Source organism: Pipra filicauda, unplaced genomic scaffold (genome assembly GCF_003945595.2).
Source record: "Pipra filicauda isolate LSUMZ 115617 unplaced genomic scaffold, ASM394559v2 scaffold167_size3244652_pilon, whole genome shotgun sequence".
Lineage (NCBI taxonomy): Eukaryota > Metazoa > Chordata > Aves > Passeriformes > Pipridae > Pipra > Pipra filicauda.
In genome coordinates, this window is record NW_024104184.1 from 373,446 (window position 1) to 400,829 (window position 27,384).

General features: G+C 40.9%; 1 protein-coding gene across 5 annotated transcripts in view; it reads left to right on the forward strand.

The window, feature by feature from the left end:
- The window catches only part of CELSR1 (cadherin EGF LAG seven-pass G-type receptor 1), a 172,021-nt gene that overhangs the window by 74,219 nt on the left and 70,418 nt on the right, over nt 1-27,384 (forward strand). For all 5 annotated transcript variants that reach the window (XM_027731911.2, XM_027731909.2, XM_027731908.2 and 2 more), the window contains exons 3-5: nt 15,961-16,183; nt 20,590-20,705; nt 23,697-23,785. In XM_027731911.2, coding sequence (XP_027587712.2) covers nt 15,961-16,183; nt 20,590-20,705; nt 23,697-23,785 — 428 coding nt within the window. The remainder of the gene's footprint in view (nt 1-15,960; nt 16,184-20,589; nt 20,706-23,696; nt 23,786-27,384) is intronic.

Consider the following 27,384-nt stretch of genomic DNA (forward strand, 5'->3'; position numbering starts at 1 on the left):
TCAAAAGAAGGGTGACCAGCAGTGTGAGGAAGAGGATTCTGCCCCTCTGCTCTGCTCTGGTGAGACCCCACCTGGAGCACTGCATCCAGCTCTGAGGTTCCAAGTCAGGAAGGACATCAACCTGTTGGAGCAAGTCCAGAGGAAGGTCACCAAGACAATTACAGGGATGGAGCACCTATCATACAAGGAAAGGCTGAGAGAATTTGCATTGTTCATCCTGGAGAAGAGAAGGCTTCAGGGTGGCCAAATTGCAGCCTTCCAGTACCTGAAGGGAGCCTACAAGAAAGGTAGAGAAAGACTGTTTATGAGGACATATAGAGATAGGACAAGGGGAAGTGGTTTCAAAATGAAAGAAGGTAGGTTTAGATTAGATGTTAGGAAGACATTCTTTACTGTGAGTGTGATGAGACACTGAAATTGATTGCCTGGAAAAGCTGTGGATGCCCCATCCCTGGAAATGTTTAAGGCCAGATTGGATGGGGCTTTGAGCAACCAGGTCTAGTGAAAAGTGTCTCTGTCCACGGCAGGAGGGTTGAAACTAGATGACCTTTAAGGTCTCTTCCAACCCAGACCATTATAAGAGTTTCTCTTTTTATGAACTTTACCACTCAGCTATGTACTATGAGATGTTGTGTCTCATAAATCTTACTCTCCATGCTTTGAAGTTTCCACACCAAAGAGCAATGATCCCCAGATGTCATCTCATGAGCTGACTTCATATCTATACCTATAGGGAACCCATACAACCTTTTCATTGCAATTAGCCATGGATAATAAGTCTTCCATAGGCTATTGGGCAGTGCGTGCTGCATTTAAAGAGCACAGCAGTCAACTGTGGTATATACTTTCCTTTCTCTCCTTTTAGAACCACGTCCATTTTTTGTCTTGAGTTCCTGAAAATAAGTATTATTTTTGGATATTTAGATTAAGAGGTATTACCTGGCAAAATTCTTGCTTTTGAGTCCATATATATGTTGTCAGAGAATGGTGATGTCTGATCATTGCAAGCTGTACCTGTACAAAACACTTCAAATCTAGGGACTGCTGTGGACTCTGTAGAAGTTGCTAACAGGTTTGAGTCACCGCTTTGAGCAAGGGGGTGCTGTCCCCTTCACCAAAGAGATGGGAAGCTGAGGCACAGCATCTTCATCTCTTCCAGGTCACATAGAAGCAGTTGGTGGCAAGTCTAGAGCGGCTGAGGAAGGGCCATTCCTGGGCTGCCCATGGCTGGAAACATGGGGGAGATCCCTGTGAAAGACATGTCTTTCCTGACATGGATTCTCAGCAGAAGTCTGCATGCCCACTCAACTGCTGTGTTTAACTCTCAGATTTACTGTGCATATTAAAACAGGTCCTTGCTTACTTTTAAGGCAAGGCTTGCTGTTAATGCTTGCAGGGATGGGGCCAGCACAGCACAGCCTTAAGGCTGGACCAGTACAACTGCATGACTGCTTACTCCAGAAGATAACTGAAACAATAAAAACAGTAAAAAATTTCAGACAAATGCTGAAGTCTATTATTGTCATGTTTCTGTTGATTATATTCCCATCCATGTCTGTCACCAAGTCACAGGAGATGAATGTTGCAAATCTGTAGTTTATATCAGATTCACAGGACTCACTTAAAGAGGTCTGCCATTGCAATAGGTGGATTTTTATCTGAAGGATATGTCCTTCAATTAATCTTCAACCTACGCTCACTTGTCAGGATGCAAAAAGCCTTTCCTAATTGGATTACTGTGGTATATTTGTTGACAGTTTAGTTCTCAAATGGAGTACATGGCCTACAGTCTTCACAGCAATCTGCTATGCTTTTTCTTAAACCCAGGCAAAGAGTTTTATAACATTACCTTCATCCTGATGTGCATAAATTAGGTACTGTTTAAAGTTCTGCAGTTTTCCCATCACATACAAACCCTCCCTTGCCCCTTACCCCAAGATGCTGCATGTGGGATGACCTTTGATTCAGCTGATCTTATGCAAATGCTGGGGGTTCAAATGCCTCTTCTGGAGCCTCGTGTCTTATCCTCCTTGCCCACAGAAATATTTGCACTGATCAAAGTCCTTTGCTGTCATGTGGAAACCTAGCTACAGACTTAATGTTGTGTTTGTTCTTTTTAATTTGTTTCAGAATTATTTGACAAGAGTCATGTTCTTCCCAGGTACTCCTGCAGTGGAGGCATGATGGGTGCTTTGTAGAAGCAAGCAGCAGATCACACACCCATGTCATCAGTTAGCCCTTGCTTCAGAAGCTACCTTAGTAATTAGTCTCCAATATACTTATGAATTCAGCTCTTCCAAACAGTTCAGGACCTAGGAAATCCTCCTTACTGATTACAGTTTATCTTCTTTTGCTTCTCCATAAGACAGCTGTGAGGCTGGCTGCTGCATCTCTGCATTTAGCCACTCCCCTCATTTGTTACCTGAAGAGTTTATCACTGATGATTTTACACTTTCTGTCCCCGATGTTGATAATTTAAAAATCAAAATTAAAATTAAAAAAAATTAAAAGTAGCATGTAGCTGAAATTCAGTATCCAGATAACTTGGGCAGTAACCTGATTCAGGATGGTTCCATGCTTACAGTTATATTTTTACACCTACTTGCTACTAATGCCCTTGGTGTCTGTGAGATCACGTTACAGTATGGAGAGGAGGCAGGTTCTTGGTTTTGGGCTGTACCACATGAAGTCAAGGCTTGCAGACATGAGAAGTCTTATGATATGAGTTTATCAGTTAGTGGTGTTCCATGGGAGAGAGAGATGTAGTGAGCTCCTCAGGTTTCCTTTTGGCATCCTGGTATACAGTGGACTGGACTAAATTTAGGATTCCCTTTGTTCTAGCATATGTGAGATTTCTTTTATGATCTTTAACCTGTTGTACATATATTTCTTTTTGAATGATACTACTCTGTCAGTTGTAAGCAGATTTTTGTATCTTGACTTGTTCTCCTGGTTTTATATTGGTGGGATTTCTGTTGCCACACCTGAATGGGAATCACAATTCTCCCAGGCCTTTTGAAAATCTTTGTTATAACACATTTGCTTATCATCACTGGTATAACTAAAAAAAAACGTGGAAAGTAAAGTGTAATTAAACAAAGTGGAGGTATTTGATATTGTAATTTTATAGGTACATGTAAAACCCTCCTCACTGACATAGCTAGATTCCCACAATGTGAACATTGCAGAACATTGGTCTGAGAGAAACTACATGTATGGAGGTTTGTTTTAATTAAAATATTTTAAATAGCAGGTTATTAAACAACAGCAAATTTCTCTGTGACCATAGTTTACAATTGTGTTTTATTAATTTAGCCAAGTTGAGCCTTGTGTAACAAAAGATTTGGGTTTTTTTTCCTCATCATTTAATGTCAAAAAGGTTAGCTGGATTAAACTTTAAGCTGCACAAGTGCATTCTCATTATCCAAACATACACTTGCTAAATGTCAAAACAACCCATATATTAGACTATGCTTTAAGTGGTATTGTTTTTTCTCACTGAAAACAAATCAGATAAGGAAAAAGGAGAAGAGACAGGGGGATAAAAACCCAACAATTTGCCTTTAAGTTATTTGTGCAGAAGATAAAATCATAATGAGATAGTATTTTTTCCAGGATGCCTCATGTTCTGGAAAGTCCCTCACAGTGTTCACCGCAGATCAGAGAAGACCAAAAACAAAGAAATTCCAGGACATCTGGAATTAAATATTTTAGATCTTACAAAACAAAAAAGAAATTTAACTTCCAAGAACCGATGTAATGGGGCTCATTTTCTCCTGGCTGTAAATAAAAAACTGGGAAACAAAACTGGAAAGGAGTAAGACTGAATTATGAAAAACATATTTGGTTTATATATATATATATTTATAATTCCCAAGTTAAACATTTTTTTCATCAGTGGATAAACAAAGGAAAGCATCAGGAAGGATGGTTGGGTGCAGAGATGGGGGTATCAGGATGATATCCTATTAGGGAGGAAAAAAGCATAAAGTAGTTTCTTGTGTCTCTGTTCTTTGTGTTGGGATGATTGAAAGTTTTGACAGTTGAACACCAGACTGAGGCACTTGGCCTTGAACATCAAGATAATTACAGTTCTGCAATACAGTTGTGCAGAGCATGGTGGGAACCACAACTTCATTGTTGTTGCAAATGCTCTTTTGTTTAGAGCATCATGGTTCAGTGCCTGCATCACAGCCCTGCTCTTCCTGGGGCAGGTTTTGTTCTGTGACCAGCACTGTACGGTGCCCCCGAATCACAGCTTCCTGAGTAGTCACCAGTCTCAATTTTCAGTTTCTAAAAATCAAGATGAAGATACTTTACTTCAGTCTGTCTCCCAAATTCCCCTCGTGAAGCATATGAGACCTTTTATACAGCATTTTCATATAGTATAATTAAAAAACATATTTTAATTAGACAGTCTGGCCACTCAGCTTCAAAGGGTCAGCACACTGATGTGCATATTGTAAGAAACATGAAGATGAGTGTCTTATATTAATAAATAAACACATTCTAGGTGATACAATGAAGTATAATAACTCTAACAAGATGGTAATCATTTAAAGTTACTTTAAAATTGAACAGTATTTTATAAAAGGGCTGAATTTTAATCTACTTAATTATCGTAAGCAGAATTAAGTAGAAGATGTGGAAGCTGGCTGGATTAATTTTTGTTTAGTCCATTTAAAAATACTTTTTAAGAAAGTAACTTTTGAACTTCCATCTATTCTGTAGATTTGAAAAATACATCAATTTTGATATTTTCTGTGCTAGTTGTGTGTGACATTACAATTCCTTTTTCAGGACTCATTAACAAAAAGTCAGTTTCCCTGATTAAGTTGGTTTTTGTTTTCAGTTTGTGTTCCCGACCTGTGTATGAAATATTTTTGAGGCTACCAAAACATAAAATTATGAAATTATCTTTTTAACCCTAATCCTTTTAATTTTACAAGCAAAGGGCGTTTCTGGGGGTTTTTTTTCAAAATTTTCCTTCAATGTATAACAATGGAAATTTGATGAGCATCCGATAATTTTGCAAGTACTGTCTACTCCATCATGCTAAACCTCTGAACTACAATGCACAGTAAAGACAGTTACACAGTGCTTTCAAGTATACCTTTCTTTTAAGCTAATATTTCTCATATAAAATGAAAATACAGAACTCTGAACTCCTAGCTTCCCAACAGGTAATTACAATAGTAGATTTACTTTAAGCATGGTTTTCTGTTGCATTATTAATATTTTATGGCTTCTCTTCAGTTATTCTCACTAATTGGCCATTATGCTTCTTTCCACCAGAGCTTCTGGGACCACCTAGGATGTTAAAGGGCATGGTTTGATTTGAGGTCTGCCTGATTCTAAATGCCATCATTTTTACCATAGTGTTGGATTACACAGAAAATGGGAGAGTGAGATTTTCCTGTGAAAACTTCTGATTTGTGGAAAACACAAAATACAGGCTCTCACCAGCCTTCCTGTAATGGAGATGTGCAGAGTTAGCTGCTTGAGCAGTCAATCCTAGCAGGCTGCTGGGGACAAGGGCAGATGGCTTCTTCTGTGTTTTGTCTCTTCTTGTGAGCTGAAACATCATGTCTGTAACAGCTACATGGAGAAAATTAAGTGGAATCTTACTGAAATAAGGGCTGAACTCTCCTAAAGAAAGCAGCAATGTTCACCCTTGAAAGGGAGACACTGATCTCCTTTTCTGCCTATTCTTCAGCCTTTATCTTTCTTCCTTTTTCTGAGGGCAGTTATTTGCAGATGTGTTCCCTTTTTCAACTGCTTTGAGATATTAACTTGCTCAAAAATAAGTGCTAGAGCTTTCCTCTTCCCTACCAATTTGGAAACTGGGAGTTGCAACCCTTTAGTGTTTTCTGTGGAAAGCAGCTTAGGGAAACCAGGCTGAAAGTGAGTAGGAAGCCTGATGGTGCCTGAAAGCACGTCTGGTTTTCCAGCTCCTGAGTTCTGTTGGTAAAAGATGTTATTGCAGACACAGCCCTGCCACAGCCACCACACCTTGCTTGCTTTCCTCATTCACATAAATCATTTAATATGTTTTGAAAAGCCCAGTGTGAGGCCAAAATAGCCTGTGGAACAACAGCCTTGGGGAGTTAACGGTGCCACTGGTGGCATTTGGTACCCAGTAAAAATTGCAATTCAGTGTATGAAATAGTCTTTTTTGTCATCTGAGCAGAGGCGCACTGAGTCTGAGTCCCCTTTTTCTATCTCACTGCTGCCCATGGAAGGAGGTGAGAACTAAGCATGGCAGCTGGTTCCCATGCTGAAGTGCCTGCAGGTGTTTAGGAATGCAAATACAAACCGGCCTGCAAAGGCTGTCCTGAAGGGAACATGTCCTGCCAGCCACAGTGGCTGCTCCAGCCTTCTGTTTCCTCCGTGTGCCCCTCCTCGATTAACACTCCTGGAGAGGAATCAAGGAGCATAGAGAGCAGAGAAAGCAAAATACAATATCTAGTAAAGGTAGAGGGTGATTGTGTCTCTTAAAAATGAAAGGAGGGAGGGATATTCCTCTGAAAATGAATGTAACTGTGTTATGCAGAGGTGTGCTTTGTTCTTACACCTCCAGCTTTCTCATTGGTTTTAAGATGGGATTATTAGGAAGAGATTTATTCCAAGTAAGACATAATGCAAATTGCAGACACAATGGCATAATCTAGTTTGATTTTTATCTTTGACATCAACAATAATGTTATCCCTCTGATAAATACATCCAGAGATAATGCTTAGGCTTTTTTTGAAGGGCGCTGCTTCATCACTATATCTTACCGCAAATCAGTGCAATTTGCATTGTGATAAATTGTCTTACAATTTATCCAGAGAGCTCAATATAAACTGGAAATTTTGGTGCATTTCTTTTTTCTTTTGTGTATATTTGTACTGTATTTAGTCCTGGGTGAGAGGCAGAACCTAAAAAGGTCTCTAAAGCTTTACCTTACAGGTCAAACTCGGAAGGAGATAACGCCTTGCAAGGGCCCTGAACATTACAACAAATGGTTCAATAATTTAGAGAGCTTAGAGACAGTTGTCAAGTCAACCAAGAGTAAAGATTAAGACATTACAAAATTACCTCTTGGACCCCATAGGGAAAATTCGTTGTTAAGTAGCTGTGGCAGGCTGAAAGCATGGATGCTAAAGGTTCTTTCCAACTGAAACAATTCTGTGATTCTGTTTTTTTTCTCATCCTCCACCATATCTAAAGAATTCCAAAAAAGTGCTTTTCTTCAGCATTTCCTCAGAAGCCTAGGGGTAATTAGGTCTGGTGTGGGGAGCAAGAAACCAGGCACATTGTGTGCACCTCTACCTGCTGGCCTAAGGCAGGAGACCAGTGCTCAGATTTCATGCAGAGATGACCCTTCATGAGTTTGCCATTGAGTGTGCACCCCAGTTCTGCAAAACAACCAGTTGGGGCTATTTTTGGAGGTGTTGGCACAAATCTATGGGCTGTAAAATCATGAGTTACCTCTTTTCTTTCCCAAATCATAAAGCAGACTTCAAAATAGAGTGTTTCTTAAATGGAGAATATTTTATTGTGATGTTATCTCTTTTTCAAATCAAAACGTGAGCTTCAGAATGGAGTGTTTTCTTAAAATGAGAATTTTTTCTTGTGGCTTCTGGCTCCTTGCTCCTCGGGGTACTAAAAGGAAAAAAAAATCACAATACTTCTGATAAATCTTGGTAGTACTTAATGGTACTCTCACCATTCCTGACCTTATTGATGGAAGGTGAAAGGTGAGTTATCTGGTGCAGACGGAGTGGAAACTTAATGACTGAGAATTTTTAATCCTTAAGAAATATACAAGAAAGAGAAAACAAGTATTCAAGACTTAGTTGTGGCTTTTGTTTATGCTCTGTTCCTGCTGGAAACTGCATAGGAGTATGAGGTCCAGTGACAATGCATATATCGTCTTGAGAACATGCTCATAATTTCTGGAATCCACAGACTAATTCATTTCTCCAACAGATGTGCCCCAAATATCACTAATCCTCCTCAGCATTGTTTCTTTTCTCCCCCTCAATTATTCCTTCTCATTTAAATGCAAAAACACAAAACAACCCAAATCCCAGTTCATCAGTCCATCCATCCATCCACCCTTCTCTGCAGGGTGTCTTTTGTTTTGCTTTGTTTTGTGACCAGGGAAGGGGAGGATGCTGCATGTAGAATCCTGGGCCTGGTTTTGGGCTGGCAAAGGGCCAGGCACTGTTTCAGTGGGTGCTTTGCCTGTTCAGTGCATCAGTGGGCACAGCCCAAAGCAGCTTAAGGTAGAGACCTGAGCTTTCCCCTCTCTTGCTTTTGTAAAATACAGTTTAGCTTGGTTTCTAGTGGGGAAGGATCAGGAGGTGGGATGGGGTCCTGGCCTCTCCCTTGCCTGTTTGGCCCACGGGACTTTTCATTGTGGTCCTCCTTCTCTTCCCATGAGCTTGCAGGATTTCAGGGCAGCCGAGGTGCAGATGCTGTCCCCGAGGACCCTGGTGGGAAGAAGAACTGTGAAAGGTCAAGTAGCATTATCCTGTTGGGGTGGGAGTGGGAATGGGAGCTCCCTCAGAGCAGACAGTTTTAGTTGTGTGTTTTGGGGTAGAATTTGACCACCAAGAGTTCTCACATGCCTTGGGGCCAACAGATGCCACCCGCAGCTTCAGAAGCAAATAAAAGAAAATAAAAAGCCTCTCATGTTCATTATTTTGAAGCATCTCATGATTAAAGATCTTATGACCCTTATTTAACTGAGTCTCATGATTTTTGGAAATCTGATTTGTGAGTTATCAGGGATGCCTGGGGGCAACTTTATGGAAGAAGCACAAGGAAGGGAGAAGAGTGATTGTACAGGAGAGGTATGAGGTATATATATGTATACACAAAAGACCATGAAAGACCACTGATAATTTGACACACTTTTTTCCTACCAGCTCAGAGCTTACTGCTTATGCCCATGGAAAAAATAAAACTAGATCCAGAGAAAAAGGGTGATTTCCTGAGTATCTCATAGGATCATTGTCTATCACCTCAGAAAGCTACTTGGCAAGCTATATATATAATGTGAGAGGAATGTTTTTGCTGTTACTTTGCTTAGTGTTTTAAATCCAGGTTACTCTCTTGCAAATACATCTTATTAAATCTGGAATGGTTAGCAACTGAAATTGCTCAGGACAGCTGTCATTGCAAGTCAGCAGGATTTATTTCTAAACAGTGTGAGTGTGTATGTGTGGTGTATAATTATATGTGTATTTATGTGTTATTTTACGTTAACCTGTTTCTCATCATAAGCCTTTATAGGGCAGAAAGCAGCAAAGGGAGCAGAAAGCAAAAAAAATTAGGCAGACCCCAAAATGGACCCTAAGCTGGTGTTTCTCCCTGTAAGAGGATTTGGGCTAATTTTAATTAACCTATATCAGTCCCAAATCTAAAAACATAAATGAACAGGTAGGTAAAAGGAAAAATCAAAGTGTATTTTCAAATATAAGGTTTAATAGCAGCGTAATGCAGAAAGCTCATGAAGTCATGACCGTCAGTGTCAGTATTGAGTCTGCACAGCCTCTCTGAGGTGACAGGAGTAGTTTGGTTATTGATTTCTAAGGGACTCAGATTTACTTTTGTTATTCAAATAACCTTTCTGAGTCACTTGCATAAAATAGTACATGAATACAGTTGCCTTCTAATTAATCTTGGTTACTAGTACACCAGTGCCTTCTATTTGTTCTATTTGTTATTTGATCCAGCTTCTCCTTCATTCAGAATGACTTGGCTAATTTCTGGGTAACTGCTGTCTAGTTTCTCTCATAAAACTAGCAGATGTTTGTTTGTTTGTTTGTTTAGCATTTCATTGATAAGTGGAATTTGCTGGGAGGTAAGGCTGACCTCTCAATAGGTTCTGAGTGTAGGCTCATGCACCATAGAGCCACTGAAGTAATGAATTTCCCTTTATGGGCAAAATCCAATGTTAATTTGATTATTTGACTTGCACCTGTGCTTTAGGCAAATTTTCCTGCAGTATATCCATGCACAGTCAGTGGAGAGAAGTGGGTATCTACTGAAGGTTTTGATCCAGTTCACCTAAGTGAAGCATTGAGCCACTAGTCTCACACATGAGCCAGAGTTAGAGCTGTATTTCCATAACAGTTAAACTTTTCTAAGACCATTCCTTCATTCTTATTCCTGGGAGCATGGTCCTGCCTCCTTCCCATGTGCCTACTGAGCTATTCATCCTATCAGTCCTAGGAGGGACCTAATCAGAAGATCACTAACCCTTCAGTAAAGAAATGAATAGTGTTTTGCCATCTTAGCTCTACAGATCAGTCAGCTGCAGGATTACAGGAATGCTAGCACAAGGGAGAGGGAGGAAACTGCAGCGTGCTTGGGGAAAGGAGGGGACTATGGTAACTCCCACTCAGTCTAAACTATGGTGAAACAACCCCTAAAGGAGGTGCGTTGGATCCCAGCCTCTTTATCTCTTGTCCCAGTAGAGATTTCCAGGCTGATTCTGCAGCTAATTTGTTTTTAACAACCTTCTTATTACTTAGTGCACTGATTACTTTAGTGCCAATTGTCATGTAAGGTAGTAGTGGTTTACTTACTAGAGGAAAAGTAGTATTGATTTTCCCATAATATATACAAGATAGCAAATACATTTTTAATGTTAGTTAGTTCTTTATCAGGGCAATAGGTCAATGGGAATTCTTTGAAGAATTTAGTTGTCCTGTTTCTTTTTTCTCCTTTTGCCTTAATTCTTGTTGATTTTCCTTTCTACTTTAAAATATATAATTTTAGGCGGGCTGCTTAAATCAGCTTCTCAAAATGCTTTCCATTCTGGTTTCCTTTCTACTTTAAAATATATCATTTTAGGCAGGCTGCTTAAATCAGCTTCTCAGAATGCTTTCCATTCTGGTAAAGCAACTACAAACATAGAGATTAATATGTTAATATAGATTAATATGTGTCTGGGAGCAAATGGTAGGATGAAGAAAAGGAGAAAAGAATCAGTTCAAGTAAAACAATTACAGATAGTGCATGAAAAATTAACATGTGTGCAGAGAAACAAAAAAAAAGAAACAAGCATCAGAGCAGGTCTGCTGCTTCATGTAAATATGTATTTAATGTAGTGTTTCAGTTGAAAACAATTAGAGAATAGTACAAAATTTTGAGAACTAGTCCCTAAACTGGGATATTGGGAAAACATACTGCAGAAAATTGATCTGTAGAGTAATTCTGTATTTGTTTGGATGCCATCATATTGTTTTCAGCAAGCTTTCAAACGTTATACATTGTTGTTGTAAGGTCACGCAACTCACCAGCTAAACCACAGGCAGATTTCTTGAAAGCCCACCTCACTGATGCACACCAGTGCTGTTTGAAACACATAATGTTCAGCTCACAAGGCATTTGCAATTGTGAGATTATTTTCTCATTTTTAAGATAGTTTTTGTTTCTTTTCACTTTTTTATCACCATTTATTGTTTGTTAGTTAAACTCTCTTTACTTTACTTGGAATAGGTCAGAGGGAGACCAAATCTTCTAGCCAGACTTTGGCTTTGCATGTTCTTGTTATTTTGCACCTGATGTTGTGGTGTCCTTACTTACATAAAGTTAATAACAGAAATTTTATGATTAACATCTTTGTAAAGTTAGTCCTAAAATCAAAGAGGATAGGTATGTATTAAAACCAGGATGTTTGCGAGTAGGACACATTGTCAAAAGCAAGTACCACGTTGTGATCTCAAGGGGTTTAAAACTAGGAAGCACTACATAAAGGGCTGCAGAAAAGCCACAGGACTCAAAACTTTAAGAGTCATCACTATTAATTGGGAACCTATAAGATCAGCTACTGTTGTGTAACAGTAAATCATTTTCTGGCAAGGGCTGGAACTTTTTCAAAGCCCAGGAATCTGCCAGCAGATAACGGGCAGCCATGGCCCGTGTTATCTGACAGTGCATGCTTTAGCTTTAGCAGCTGGAGGGGTGAAGCTTCACATCTCCTGCTTGGATTTCACAGAGCTGTGATATGTAACTCGTTTGGTCAGTGATTCCTAAAATGCAGGCCAGTGTGAAAAATGAAATTATATTAGCCAAAGAAATGAGAGGCAAAGGGGAGGTTCATGGACTGGGTGAGGGCTGAGCCACACCAGCATTGCCAACATCACAGACTGACCCCAGGCTGTGTGTAACGGCTATTTGGGCTGTGCTTTTATCACCCTCGCCCCTCCAGACCCTCACTGCCCAGCAGCTCTCCCTCTTCTGTGCTATTTTTTCCTCCTGGACTGTAAGACATCCATTCTGATGGTGCATCCCAACCCTCTGACCTTCTGCTGCAAGGAGACACACAAGCGCTTTTCATTCCCAAAGGCTGGCTGATGCAGTTCCCTTTCTTTTCTGCTCCTTAAGTAGCTCTTCCCTTAGGGCCTTCTGACACCAGCTCCAGACAGCAACCAGCTCTTCCTTCAAGTTCATGCAGGCTTTGGTTCAAGTTTTGAGGATGATTTTCAGGCTGTGCCTCAAAGCTCGTGCAAGGGAGAGCTATGGGATGGGGATGTGTCTGGGAGGAGGTGGCCACCCTTGGAAGTGACAAACCCAAGAGCAACACAAAGGTGCCTTCTGTTGCCAATCCTGGTCAAAGTCCTGCTTCAAATTCTTGCTCAGATGGCTACTTCATAAAGTCAAAAATGTTCAGTTTCTAAGTCTTTCTGGGCACTTTTGGAAAAAAGGGTAATTAAGGATTTATCAGGTTTTTTGGTAACCTTTGTGCCTTGAAGCACAGTGATGCGTTGGATGTACTGTAGAGATTTAAAAACCACGATTTTAATACATTTTGGTAAATACACATAAAATATGAAAATTTAACATCAAAGAATATGCATCAAATGCAGTTCTCATTTACATTACTGACTAAAGAGAATTCAGAATAATTTTAGTAACTGGGACATCAGTGATGCTATAGCTGAATGAATATAGGACAAAGGATCTTATTTAAAGTTGAAGTATATTCTTTTAAATTACTTCTTTAAACATCGTAATAAAAAGCGGTAATAAACATAATTCAATAGAATGTTTCTGTAAGCTTTCTTTTCTCTTAAATAGTTTTATGCCTATATAGGTATCTAAACAAATGGTCTATACACTCTTTTTATATCACAGGATTAATACAGAGCCATCAATGACTTCCAACTTAGGCTTTTATATTTCACCTCTGTATTGCCATGGCATTTCCACAGCATGCTGCAATGCCAGGAATTTCTCCTTTTAGTGCACTCCTTTTTCTCTGTGTGTATTCAAGCCTGCATGTTATTTGCTTTTACAAAATAAATCATTCTGTTCTCAGAAAGCCTTGAAGATTACATTCTTCTATGAGTTGGAGAGTTATTTCACAAAATATCCTACTACTTTTTTAAAGCAACAAACCTGTGTTTAGTCTTTCTATAGGAATTTGCATTTTTCCATTTTTTTGAGAGTTTTGGTACGCAAGATATGTGTGTAAGGAGGATTGGCTGCACTTATGCAGTGGATCACCAGCAAGTGCTTTCTGTAGTGTCCTTTAGAGCATCTGATGTGTGTGTGTGCTTTGTGTGGCATATCCAATACACCGAGGGAATTTTCTGTCTTGGATGATGTATACAATTTTTTTTCCAAAAGAAACACATTGTAGAGCATTTAAAGTATTAAGGAAGGTGTATTCACATAATCTTGCCTGATACTTACAGCTGATAAATCATAGAGTCACAGAATATTCTGAGTTGGAAGGGACCGCAAGGATCATCGAGTCAAGCTCTTAAGTTTATGGCCTGTATGGGGATCGAACCGTGACCTTGGTGTTATTAGCACCATGCTCTAACCAACTGGAAACAGGAAGATATTTATCAAGTGATTTTCACAGCATTTTGTGTAAAATGTTAAAGTGAGAATATGGGAACATCAGTGCTGAATCAGAAAAGCTCGAAGCACAGACTGGAAATCGAATTCAAGGCTGTGTGGTTTATTACTTGAGAGTAATGCGCAGAGCAGGTCCATCCTCTGGAGCAGAGCCCAGCCTGGATGGGGTGTGCATTTGTCTGGCTGCTGATCATAGCAGTCTTGGTTTGCTCTGCATTCTGCCAGCTTAAATCGTACCTGTCTGAGAGGCACCTGATGCTGATGTGGGAAGAAGGCAGCAAAGCTGGAGGACCAAAACAGTCAGGCTCCCCAGCTCACCTTGTCTCAGAGGTCACTACCCCTGGGGCAGTGGCTAAACCAGCTGCAAGCCATCACAGTTTACAGCCTGGAACAGAAAAGTGGTGCAGATCCAGGTCTGGATGCAGCAGTACTGCTGGCTGCAGCGTGCCGCCCAGTGTGGGACGCTTTGGCGTGGGAACCCGTGGGAGCAGGGCTGTGGGGGTGGCAACTGGAGCAAAACTTTCCGTTTAAATTTGCCTTTGTTTGTGAGTCACTGCCCACAGCTCCTGCTGCTTTTACTTTCCTGCAGGAATGCATTTTCATGGTTTTAACTGTGCTTGAATCAATCACAGAAGCAGAACCATAGAATGGTTGGGGTTGGAAGGGGCCTCCGGAGATCATCTAGTCCAGCCCCCTGCTAGAGCAGGTTCACCTAGAACAGGGTGCACAGAATTGTGTCCAGATGGGTTTTGAATATCTTCAGAGGAGACTCCACAGTGTCTCTGGGCAGCCTGTTCCAGTGCTTTGTCACCCTCAAAGGAAGAAGGTTTTTCCTTATACTCAGGTAGAACTTTCTGTGTTTCAGTCTGTGCCCATTGCCCCTTGTCCCGTTGATGGACAACACTGGAAAGAGCCTGTCCCAATGTAATTGTATAATCTGGTAGCAAATAATCATGCAAATGTTGAACTGTTGGAAATGCATTCCTTCAGCTGGCTGTGTTGAGTAGTTTTGCTCTACATTTGTTTGTCAGACACTGTTACTGGGTGAAATTCAACTATATATGCCACCTCCAGTTTCTCTGAACAGTTTTACTTGCAGGATGTGAACGTGCTTTATACCTTAGGAAGACACATGCCAAAACATAAATGTTAACTAATTAACTCACGTAGAGGGTTTAGCTTTCTGTACAATGATTAATTCAGCAGCTGCTTTTGTCCCAACTGCAGCATATTTTTTAAAGTGAATATCCTCTGTGCATTACTTTTTTTAAATTGTGATTAATTCTCAGATTTTGGGCAAACACAGGATAAAAAGCCACAGCATACATACAAATCAAGACACCTCATTCTTTAGTATTGCATTTGACACATCTTAATACATACTTTTAAGATTAATAAAGACAAAGCATTTAAGGGGGAAACGACTTCAGCAAGTGGCACACAGAATCCATAACTGTTGTGGAAAGTTAATATGCCCATCCCCAAAGGGTTCAGAAAATGGCCTTCACCTTCAGGATGCATGTGTGGGAAAAGGTGGAAGCAATCTATATGTTGTCTGTATTCTGCTTATTCTTGGTTTAAATGTTTGGAGAGCTTCATCATGAGGTCAGCTATACCCCACCTCTGCCGTGAGCAGCAAAGCCAAATTCCATTGAATATGAAGGTACAAACATTGATCTGTTTACACAATTTTCAACCATAGTGAAACTATTTACACATATTTTGGTTGACAGGGAATGTGTAGGTTTTTTAACCTCTTCCATAAAGAACTGATTGTCACCAGCTTTATATTTGTCACCCAGTTTGGAAGCAGCCAAGGAATCTGAAAACCAAACCAATGTTGTTGGATATTTGCAAGAGGATTGCTTGGCAAATCATATCCTGCACACCCCTGAAAATTCATGCTTGAAAGAGGATGTGGCATCCTTACCCCCCATCAATGACAGTCTTGTACCTCAATTTCAGAGGGGGTCGGTGCAGCAGTTTGGAAGCAGCTTAACCTGTAGCAGAACCACTTGGATAGCTGAATGTCACAGCTTGTTGCTGGGGTGAGGTGTCACCTTCCCTGATGTTTTTCTCTCCCCTTGCAGGAGAGTACTGTGAGGTGAACGCGCGCTCGGGCCGCTGTGCTCCAGGGGTGTGTAAGAACGGAGGAACCTGCGTGAACCTGCTGATTGGGGGCTTCAAGTGCGAGTGCCCCCCGGGCGAGTATGAGCGGCCCTACTGCGAGATGACCACCAGGAGCTTCCCCCCACAGTCCTTTATCACCTTCAAGGGGCTGCGGCAGCGCTTCCACTTCACGGTCTCCCTCATGTAAGTCCCAGCGGGGAAGGGTTCTGTGGCTGGTGGCTTCTCATTTGAGCTTGGGGCTGTTTGTTACACACTGCCACCCACCAAAGGCCTACCTGTGAAGGTCATTTGGGGCATTTCTGACAGCGACTCCTGTGAGCAGGGCACAGGCATGTTATTTGAAAGCATTTGATTTCTACCCTGCTGAGGATGCTGCTGAGTTGCTTTCCCTGTTGTAAGTCACAACTTTCCCTGTTGTAACTTAGCTCTGTGAAGCAGGGAGAGGGGATATGAGGACTCTCTTGCCAGCTTTCAGCAAATGCTGAGGTGTGTGTTGGGTTTGACACTTTTCCTAGTTGGGCCTGTGGCCTCCTGATCTTCAGACTGGCTGCAGAACCAATCCATTTGTGCTGCTTGCTTGAGAGTGCTCTTCTCATCTTCTGTTTCCCAGCCTGTGAGAGGACCTGGGCATGTCAGGTCATGGCTGAGCACAGGCTGGTCCTCCTCAGCTCCTTGCTCTCGGTTGGTTCCCAGCCTTGGGCTTGTGACAACCCCAACTGACCCAGCTCCTCGCCTTGCTCCTTCTGACCTTCACACCCAAGTCCTACTTCTGGTCCCATCCTGGCTGTCAGGCACAAAAAGTCTCATCCCCGTCCCATCTGCCCTGTGCCCCCATGTTGAGCAGTCTTCTTCTGGCCTGTCTGTCACTTTTCCCCTGAGGGCGCTCAGGGAGGCAAGGGGGAGCAATGATACCAACCACCCTGCACGGACTAGAGTTCTCCCTCCCCTCTTCTGGAGAAGACTTCTTGGGTCAGGCATAGGGCTTGCCTGGTGTGGAGCCAGAGCTCCAGGTGCACACATGCCTCTTCTCTGGGGAGGGGGTGTGTTTGCAGCTTTCCCATGGTTTAGCTGGTCAGGATTGACCTTTGGTTTTCCCTCACAGTTGACTGTGAGTAAACAGCACGAAATGTGTTAGTCCTGACCCCAAAGGGCAGGGCTGGGGATTTGTTAAGAGGTACAACAGCAGCTGCAAGGACAGACGTGTTTGTGTGTCTGTCCAGAGAAAGTAAAGTGCTCAGGGAGGACACCTTCAGGTATGTGTCCCATCCAGCACCCAGTCGTTTTACATCTGTTTTACATCTGTCAGGCCGCTTCTTTCCAGCATATTTTTTCAGTTCTGTCCTTTAGCATAGTTTACTTTCCTGAACTAAGATGCCAGAGAGACTCCCCATGTAATGCTTCTTTTAATATAGGTAAGTAATACCCTATTCCTGGAAGCATTCAAGGCCAGGTTGGATGGGACTTTGAGTAACCTGATCTAGTGGAAGGTGTCCCTGCCCAAGGACACCTGGTTGAAACTAGATGGTCTTTAAGGTCCCTTCCAACCCAAACCATTCTATCATTTTATGATTCTATCATTTTATCTTTTTTCTGCCTTAATCCTAAAACCTGAAACTTTATGGAATCTTGATATTTTGGTTAAATCAGAAAGCACAGACATGGTTTGCACATGAGCCAAGGTAAGGGAGAATTGTGCCCATGAAGATTGTTTTAGAGCATCAGAGCTAAGTACACGGAAAAACTTAGCAAAAAAACAGAGCAAAAAGCTCTGTTGGACTTGTCAGACTGTACAGTGACTGCAAACAAAGGAGCGGTCTGGGCTAGCTGCCAGCATGAATTGCCTCCACTACCCTTGACTTGTCCCCTCAGCCATGAGGTGTCATTTTTCAGGCTTTCAGGAAGAGATCTTTGATGTTTAGGGTACTTCAAGTTAAAGTGACTCAAATGCTCTGTTATTGAGCAATAGCAAACTACTGTACCAAGATAGGGCTTACACCAGGGTTTCTTCACCGCCTTTAGAACCACGATGGCATATTTAGTCATGAGGTAAACACCACTTAGTCCACTGAATATGATTATAAGAAGTCTAGACCATCATGGAGTTTATCCCACACTGTCTAGAATAGCAACCCATTTAGCTTTACATACCAGAAGTTCACTTTTATTTACACTTGTTATCTCTTTGGCTTTTATTATCATTCAGTGCAAGTGGAAAACGTTATGTGAGGATAAGCAAGAATTAGCAGTTTGACTAGATGATGATTTGTCTCTATATATTTTGTGATTTGGGAACACTGGTAAAATCCCAAGGTGTCTGTCTTCCCTCAGCCTTAACTGACTCATGACCCATTTCTGGCAAAGAGCAGGATGTTTGCATTGTTCAGTCTCATAACTAAAATGTGATTTTTTTAAAAGTATTTATATAACTGACCAGGCATGTCTTTCTGCTCCCAACATTGTACATTTTCCTTGCTTAATTCCAACACTTACTACTCCTTCTCTCCAAGAGACACTGTCAGTTGGGACGTTTTCTCATTATTTATTCAAAATTCTCTAAGGAAGTGTGTTTTGTTTCCTATATCATGAGATTAAAAATATCCCTTCTATTAAAAAACAGTATCTTTCCCACAGTTACTGATAACCAAACAAGTTCAAAGGCAGTAGTGCTTTAACTATGAATATGATGCAAAAGATGGAACTGACCAAAGAGTAAAGAAATATACAAAATAGCTTAATAATTGAATAGTTTAACAAATAGTAGTTTCATACTTAAAATTATGATAGAGAATTGTAATTGTATGAGAAAAATATATTCAAACAGAACTAAGGTTCCTGTTTTTGCTAATCAGATTAAATCTTTCTGCCCACTGAAGAAACATATTATTCCCAATTATAAGAATAATATTATTCCCATTTCCTTTGCTAATATATATTCTGGATAGCTCTGATCAAAATATTTTGATGAAGCAGTTATCCCTGGAAAAATATAGTCTTGGGAAATGCTTTATAGGAACTGTATTCCTTTGGATGAAATGTTTGATGGTGAAAAGTGAAAACTAAATCCATGTTTTGATAATACTGAAATATTTCAATGGTATTGTCATAATTAATTTAGTTTGCCTTCTACTTGTATAATATTATTCTGTATTATGTTAAACAAATTTAGAAATAAATATGTATAGCAAAACTGATTAAAAGTAATCAAAACAGTTATATAATATTTTGATGGACTATAACACATATTCTTTGAAATTTGTATTTTACTGGAAATCTCAAAATTTTGACTTCTGTTTTCTGAACCAGAACAATTAATTGTCCTTCAAAGATATTAAAAAATCCATAAATAAAATTTCCCATTTCCATGTAGCTCAAATTCTGAAAGGTCTCTACTCAGTGTGATCCACAACATACACATCTGACAAACAACTTTTGTTAAAAAATATTCTTTGGTTTTGAAACCAAATACCGCTTCTTTCACATTCTCTGAATGCAGGTTTTGTTGCATCACATGAGAGTCTTGCTAGTAGATGGGACATGACAGGTATAAGAGCAATTTCTTCTGTCCATGGAAGACAGTTTTCATTAGCTGTGCTCAGCATTTGATTCATTAGTAGGAAAAGTGGGTTAATTTAAATCAGGCATATTTCCTGAAGTTCAAGATACAAAATCAGATTACACTGCCATTGGGAAACACAAGAAATTCCCATAGTTTTTTCTCTCTTTTTCTCTCTTCATCTAATATTAATCTTTGTAAAAATGTTTATGTAAAGTGTAATAATATTTTTTGCATTTCTAAGTAGATGAAAGCTGTGTGCAACTCTCCAGAGATATTAGGATTCAATTAAAAATTATAACATATGACATGGAGAAATTTGCAAAAAAATGTTCTATGCTGACAAAAAAAACCCAAACAGGCTTTTTTAAAAGTGGAGTTGGCCCTTTTTCTGCAAGATAGGTGTGATACATCCCATATTGGAAGCATAAGAAAAATAAAATCAAACCCCACCTATTTGTGCTGATTTAGTGGGATCATTTAAGTGTTTATTTTCCCTCCTTCAATTGGCTGACCTGTTAATTGATGAACCCTGATTGTCTACATGGTGTTATTAAAGTAACTCTTATCTTTCTTTTCCCTTGCCTCCCCATCAGGCTTTTTTTAAGCAGTTGATGACTCTCCTTGTACCCTGTAGACAGCAAGCAGTCAGCAAGTATCCCCCCTTTGATGTGAAAATGCTTTCTAGCTTTCGGATTGTTTGCAGAGTGTAGTAAGTGCTACTGTTTGTCAAGGGTCAGATACGGACGCTGCATCTTGTGTCTGCCTAATTTTAGCCCTTGTGAGGGTCAGCATCCATAGCAGATCTCTGAAGAGTAGATTTCTCTAATTTCCATCTTGCTTGCCTTGTTGATTGTGAAAAAGTAGACTTATCCCGTTGCCAACTCCTCAATTTTACAATTTTCTGTCTGAAGAGATATTCAAAGGCTCATTTGTCTGCTGAACACAATGCCATCTTTCTCCTGGGTGACTTGACCGTCGGTCTTTAATCCATAAGCCGTTAAGCATGAACTAACCCCACGTCTCTGTGTTCTAGGTTTGCAACCAGGGAGAGGAACGCTCTCCTCCTCTACAATGGGCGTTTCAATGAGAAGCATGACTTCATTGCCTTGGAGATCATTGAGGAGCAGATCCAGCTCACCTTCTCTGCAGGTGAGGTCTTGCTTGAGTCGAGCGTTTCTGCCTGTGGTCAGGAGATCCTCTCAAGCCGTTTGGAAATGCACTTCAGTGATTTTATATGGCTATTTGCTGCCTCATTAATTTACTGGCTGATATTGCACAGTGAGCAACTGATGCCAGGTGTTGTAAAGGACTCCAGATTGTAGCGGTTTGTGGTGGTTACATTTGCTGTTGTAGGCAGGAGCTTGTCAACATATCAGTTATAAAAGCCAGAGTTTATGACTACTATAAAAGATTGGCACTAGCCTGAATGTTGGCCTCCAAGCTAATGTTTGCTTAAATGAGACTTCGTTTTATCACAGTGTGATAAATGTTGTGTGTTTATGCATTTTTACACTACACCATCAATGAAACATAGGTGCATAAATGTTATCTAAAGAGTCCACACGAGCCAAAGGAAAAGCTAGCAAAGTGAAAACTGCCTGCCATTCATTAGGGATTGGTGAGGAGTACTGCTGTCGCTGGAATGCATTTCTGCACTGCAGAAACACCTCCTCTTGGAAGAAATCATAAACAACAACAAATTTAGATCTTAGCTGCCCACTCATTGCTGTGGTGGGCTAGGAAACAAGAAATGGAGGCTTTGGCATTCACTGTGTTTATGCACTAGGACTAAGCCAGTGTCTTCCAGTGCTTGTAGGAGAAGAGAGAGGAGAAGGCCAACAAGCAAAGCTCAGGGTGGCACATATCCCTGTCACCATAGCCTTCTCCCAAGGTAGACATTTCCTCCAGAAAACCAGCCCTGGCAGTAGCCAAGTTCTTCCTGACAAAAGTGTGATCAGAGCAAACCCTGCCACTCCAGCCTCAACAGAGGGCTGCTTCTCAAGTTAAAAAGCTCAAGTTTCATCCAAAACTTCATGCCCAGCTGTGCTAATTGCCATGACAAGGGATCTCAGGGGAAGCTGGTAGCATGCTGCTGTGCAGTGTGGTCAAAGCTCATTGAGGCCATCAGGAATCACTCCTAGGATGTCAGTAGGTTGAAGTCCCTCTCAGTGGACTTCTGGCATTCCTGCTTCAGCCCAAAAGCAGACCTGTGCATTCAGTGGCCAGGTTTTGATGACTTTATGAAAGCTCAGCAGTGCAGACAACCTCTAGTTGTCACAGGTTTAGGGTATTTTTCCATTGAGATGGAAACAAATATCTGAGAAGGGCTGTTGTCCTGTAAGTCAAGTGGAGTAAGATATAGATCAAGTGAGATGTTTGTGCCTCTGTACTGGCACATAATTCAGGAAATAATCCTGCTATTTCCCATTATCTGTATTCAGGATAGATGTGTGGGCTCAAGTCAGTTCCTGTTTTATTTTTGTGGAATGTGAGATATTGCAAGCAGTAAAGCCATAGAAGTGAAGGTGCAGTCCATGCTGGTGTTGCAAACTCATCAACAGTGTTGGCTGCTTCCCTCAGACCCCATGGTAAATCCTGTGTGACCCCACTGATATACCAGTGATGCTTAAGTGCATACTTGGGCCCTTTGGGTTGAAGGTATCTGGTTTCATTTCCCCTTTATTACCTCGGAGTTGTCCAAATTAGATTTTAAGGCAGGTTTTTGAATGGATTAGTGTAATGAAATAACATGCTGCAGTCAGAGAGATGTGCTTTCTTCTGTCGCTCTGCTCCACCTGTCTAAACTTGAACCAAATTGCTCGGAAGGTACCCTGAGGATGAATGGGGAAAAAAATAAATTCTGCTTGCACTTATATGCATTTAAATGCAGAGCAACTTCTTTAAAATATATGAAACTAAATTTAGATTTGCACTGCTGCACCTGCAAACAGGTCTGGTCCTGTATGTTACAAATGGTATTTTCTTTGGAAGGAGAATGGCTTATGTTTTATAGTTTTAAGTGGCTTTTAACGAACAGTACAAGTTTTGGACACCTGATCTGACTGTTTTACCTGTCGCAACAACTTCTTCTCAGAAAACAAAGCAAAAGGATTGCAGAACGGTGAACTTCCTTATGCAGAAACTTGATAGCTGAATAAAAAGCCTGATTATTAGCACAGATTTTTTATCACTAAATGACAAAATCCATCACAGCGGATGTCATACATGCTAAGCTGAAAATGTGTTGTTTAAATAAAAGAAATATATAGGATGGGAGTTAAAGGAGAGTAGGGGATGCAGGAGTAATACTTCACACAGGTATTTGTTGCAAATAGAGAGAAAGTACATTTTAAGCTCAACAATACTGTGAACTTTGTTAGCTTACTGTTAAAAAAAAACAAAACACCAAAAAAACAAAACCCAAAAACACCAAAGAAAGAGAAAGGAAAAAAAAAAGTCAAAAGTTAGCAATCCCTTCTCTGTGCCAGGCCTATTATGTACTTTCAACATGAATGTTTATTTTGCTGCTACCTCGAAACAGATATGCCTGGTTACTGAGCTGGCTCTGCTGACTCAGTCCTGTCTTAAAAGCTTCAGCTTTCCAATTGCAATGGCAAAGACTTGCTTTCAAATTTAAATACTGAAAGGCTGCCAATAATTTCATTAATCACTGGTAAAATTTTGCTGGGACCAAGGTTACCATGGGTTTTATATTAGAGTACTTTTGGATTTCACTTTTGCAGCTCTGTGAAGGAGTAGGCTTCCCTTCCTTGACAAAAGATCCCATCACAATGCTCATCATATTAAAAAAACCTGCTTTTGGCAGAAATGCAAAAAAATTCATGCACGTTTTTTCCTCATTCCTCGTTTCCTCCTATATTTTTTATCAATAGCTCTATCTACCTACTGTGCTCTGCAGAAGCATGATAAAAAATAACATCATTCACCCAAATGTGCCAGAAGCTGGTATTTGTGCACCAGAATAACTCTGTGAAATTGGGGATGTTTACTGTCTCGCAGGACAAAACCCCAAATTCCTCCATGATGAAGCAAGGTGGCTGCACCCTGCACCCAACGAGAGTCTCTCCATGTTTCTTGCAGTGATAGTGACTTATTTTTAACTTCTTCCTGTTTTTCCAGGGGAGACAACTACTACAGTGGCACCGCTCATTCTGGGAGGGGTCAGCGATGGGCAGTGGCACTCGGTTCAGGTGCAGTACTACAATAAGGTAAGACTAATTGTGTTGGTGATAACTGTATTAGTTGTAAAGTAATAGAGGCATGGGTCATCTAGCCCTGAGTTGATGTATGCAGGTGACCTGAATTTTATTTATTTAACCAGGCATATTGGTACAGCTCTGCACAAATTATACTGGTCTTGCTCACTTTGCCTGAGACAAAAAGCTCTGAGGGCTTTTGACCTAGTATGTCCTTTTCAGAAGTACTACCAGGGGAACCCTCAGGTACTTGGAACTATTTTAGTTTTGAGTTCTTTAAACCCTCACAAGTGTCAGTGTATCTAAAACAATTACTTCACTGATTTGATCTTGTTAAAGAATTGTGCTATGCAGGAGCCTTCAGAGTAGTTAACTACAAACCACTACTGTAGAATTTTCTGAAGCAAAGCAAAATTCTTCCCTGTAGCTGTCCTTTCTTCAGTAAAATGACAAGTTTAGCTTGCACTAGCTTCTCTGGTTTGGAAAATGTGGTTATATAATGGTTGACACCTTTCGGTTGTAAAGCACTGTCTTACTAAGTAATTTTTTTGTCTGCTATATAAAAATATACACAATAGAAATGCAAAAAGTGTTGTTACATGCAGTCCATGGCACTCAGAGGTGGGCTCCAGGGTCCCTGTCCCACAGCTGCACCCGTGGTCACTGTCAAGAGCAGGTTCAGTCTGACTGAACCAAAAGGATTGCAGGGTCTCTGTGCAAAGCAGCCATTCCATGATGAACCAGAAAACAGGCTTTTAGGGTGTATGGTGTCACTATTTGCAGATAGATGTCAGAGCTCTTCAATAATCTTTAACAAAAATTACAGGATTCGTTTAGTGACTGAGAAGTGTTGCTTTTAAGTTTGACACGATAGCATTATGGGGGATCGCATAAGGAAATAGAGGAGCATTGTTGGCTGTTAAAAAGGAAACAGGATACTGGTGTAGGAAGCTGAATGGAAGATGAAGGATTAATATGATCGGCAAGTTCTTTATTTCCCAGCACTGCATCCTTTCATCACAGTTTGTGTGGCAGTTTGAACGAGAGGATTAAAATTTTCTTTTGACTCCTACATAGGGTCTCCTAGCCTAAGGATATTTTATTGAGGAAATAAAATCCTTTTTTATTACTTTTTTATTTTAAAACTTACTTTGTAAGTTTTGTACTTAATACACTTAATATTCTCTGTACTCTCTTGAGCCCAAAGAAATAGAAGGGAAACTTGGTGTGTTGCCATGTGGACATTGTGAGGCTCTTCCTTACAGTCTGCAATATGCTATCTTTCCTTGTCTGTGTATTTCTTAGGGGATCACTTTAGCAGAGTGAACGGCACTTGCTGAGGCAGTGGAGGGACACTCCAGCTTTCAGTCTCCTGGGCACAGCTGCAGAGACAGCCACTGGAACAGCTCACTGAAGTGCCACTGAGCAGATAAGGGGCCTGAGCAGCCTCATGTCACTCTTTAAAAGGCAAAGAGATCTGACACAGATGTTAAAAATAAACCCCTGCCTCATTTTCAGGACTTGCTGTGGTTAAAACAGACTGGTGGGTGAGCCATGTTAGCAGCTGGTGTTTTCTCATTGTTAACATGTGCTCCCTGTCACCATTTTCTTCTTCTGCCCCAGTTTTTCAAAGCAAAATGAGCCAGTCTCCATTGAATGGGAGGAAACTTTGGGCAGAGAGGGAGAGCAGAGGGAAACACCAGGAAACACCTCTGACTTAGCTGCCTTTGCCACTCACATGACATGAAAGTGATGAAAAGCAGGGTCACTGTGTGGAAAGCAGCACTGTGCCCTTTGCTGTCTGTGTGAGAGACCGAGGTCATCACCTTCCCCTTAGCAGTATTTATTCCAGAATGGTTAAATTTGGGCTGGAGAGGGGAGCTCACAATATTGAGTAAATGGCTCAAGATATTCTAACCAGTATGTATTTAGCATGCTCTCAGGACTTCCCAGCATAGCTGAGAATTGCATATGTTGCACCAGCTTTCCAGTGAAAGAAGGAGTGGGTACCACTGGAGGCAGCTCTGCAGTCCTGCCCACCAGGCTGCCCCCGCACCCTGCCCCAGGGTTAAGCCTTCTCCTAGGCTGGTATTTGTTTGTAAAGCAGTTTCTTGGCTACTTCATGTTTTAACAAAGCTCGAAGTAAAGTTCTTGTGAGGAGGTTGAAAAGACAGAGGTAATTTGGGGATTTGAGTTGTGCCAAGATAAATGGGATGCTGTGTCTAAACTTGATGCAGCTGAGATGTTTGAATAACAGAGTACCAAAAACTCATGAGTTTGCTTAAATTATACACGCATATTATTTTGTAAGTACTGCATCCTTCCGCTCTTTCCAAAATCCTACCACAGTGTCAGGTCATCATCCTGTCACTACTCAGCCCCTTTGCTCTGTTCAGACACTGTGCAGCCTTCCTGAGCAGGCAGAGCTCCCCTGAGTTCTCTCCCTCCTCCCTGTCTCCAGCTCATGTTTGATCCCCACTTCCAGCCCCTTCTGGACTCTCCTCCCTCCTGTCTGCCTGTCTCTCTGTGTCATGCTTTTGCAGCAGCATCCCGTCCCTGGCAGCGGGCCCACAGGGGCTACCTCCACCAGTATCCTTGTGGGGTTCCTTGCCCCTTCTTCCATTCTGCTGTTTGCCTGGGAAGCTTCTGGTCTTTGCTCCTTTTTAGACATCTCTTCCCAATATTGTCCATGGGAAATGCAGAATCATCATCCCACATACCCATAGAGATCCATTTTATTCATTTGTCTGTCTTGCACAAAAAAGCCCTTAAGGAGTTATTTATTCCTGTGTTTTCTTACCCCTCAGTTATGTTGAGTTTCACCTCTCTCTATCTGCCTTTTGCTCCATCAGCAGGTTTTCTTTATTTAATAAATACGATTACTTTGTCTATCCATTCATCAGTCCCTTCTTGTGTCACTTCTGTGCTTATTTTGCACAGCGAAAGCCATACAGACTTTTTGAACTTTTATTATTATTCACAGTCCTACAGCTGAATGCTGCCAGGCTGCTTCTCCTGCTACTGGGGTTATTACAGCTGTGCCTGTCCTCTTCCTACCCACCACTCTGTCCTCGGGCAGTGACAGGTTTCTTCAAGGTGGACCCTTTCCTCCTGCCTTAGAAAGTGAGACGTGGTAGTGCGGGTTGAAATAAAAGGCAATTCAAAAATTTCCTGTTGTGCTCACAGCAAGTGTTTGGGATCAGGTACTCCCTTAGCTTCGTCCTTCTTTCTTAGTTCCTTTATTTGTAAAGCTTCTTTAAAGTATCTTATTTAAAACTAAGCTAGAAACCCTTCAGTTTATTTTCTTCTTTCTGCATTTGTATAGCATCTAGCAAGAAAAAAAAAAGGGTTCCATCTTCTTTGGAGCTTTCAGATAATGTAATTCACCTATGGAGTATTAGATTTCATCACAGCCCAGGTTAATTTTTCATCTTTAGTTTTTGAGGAGAATGGCTAACAGGCTTTGATACATAATCTAAATCACTTCAGTCCAAAGCAAATTTTCATAGATGATTTTTCACAGCTCTGAAAGCTGTTCCTGCAACCTGAGTTGATCATGGTCAGATATGAGCAATGATTGAGTGGATTTGGCACCTGCAGCTCCATGGACA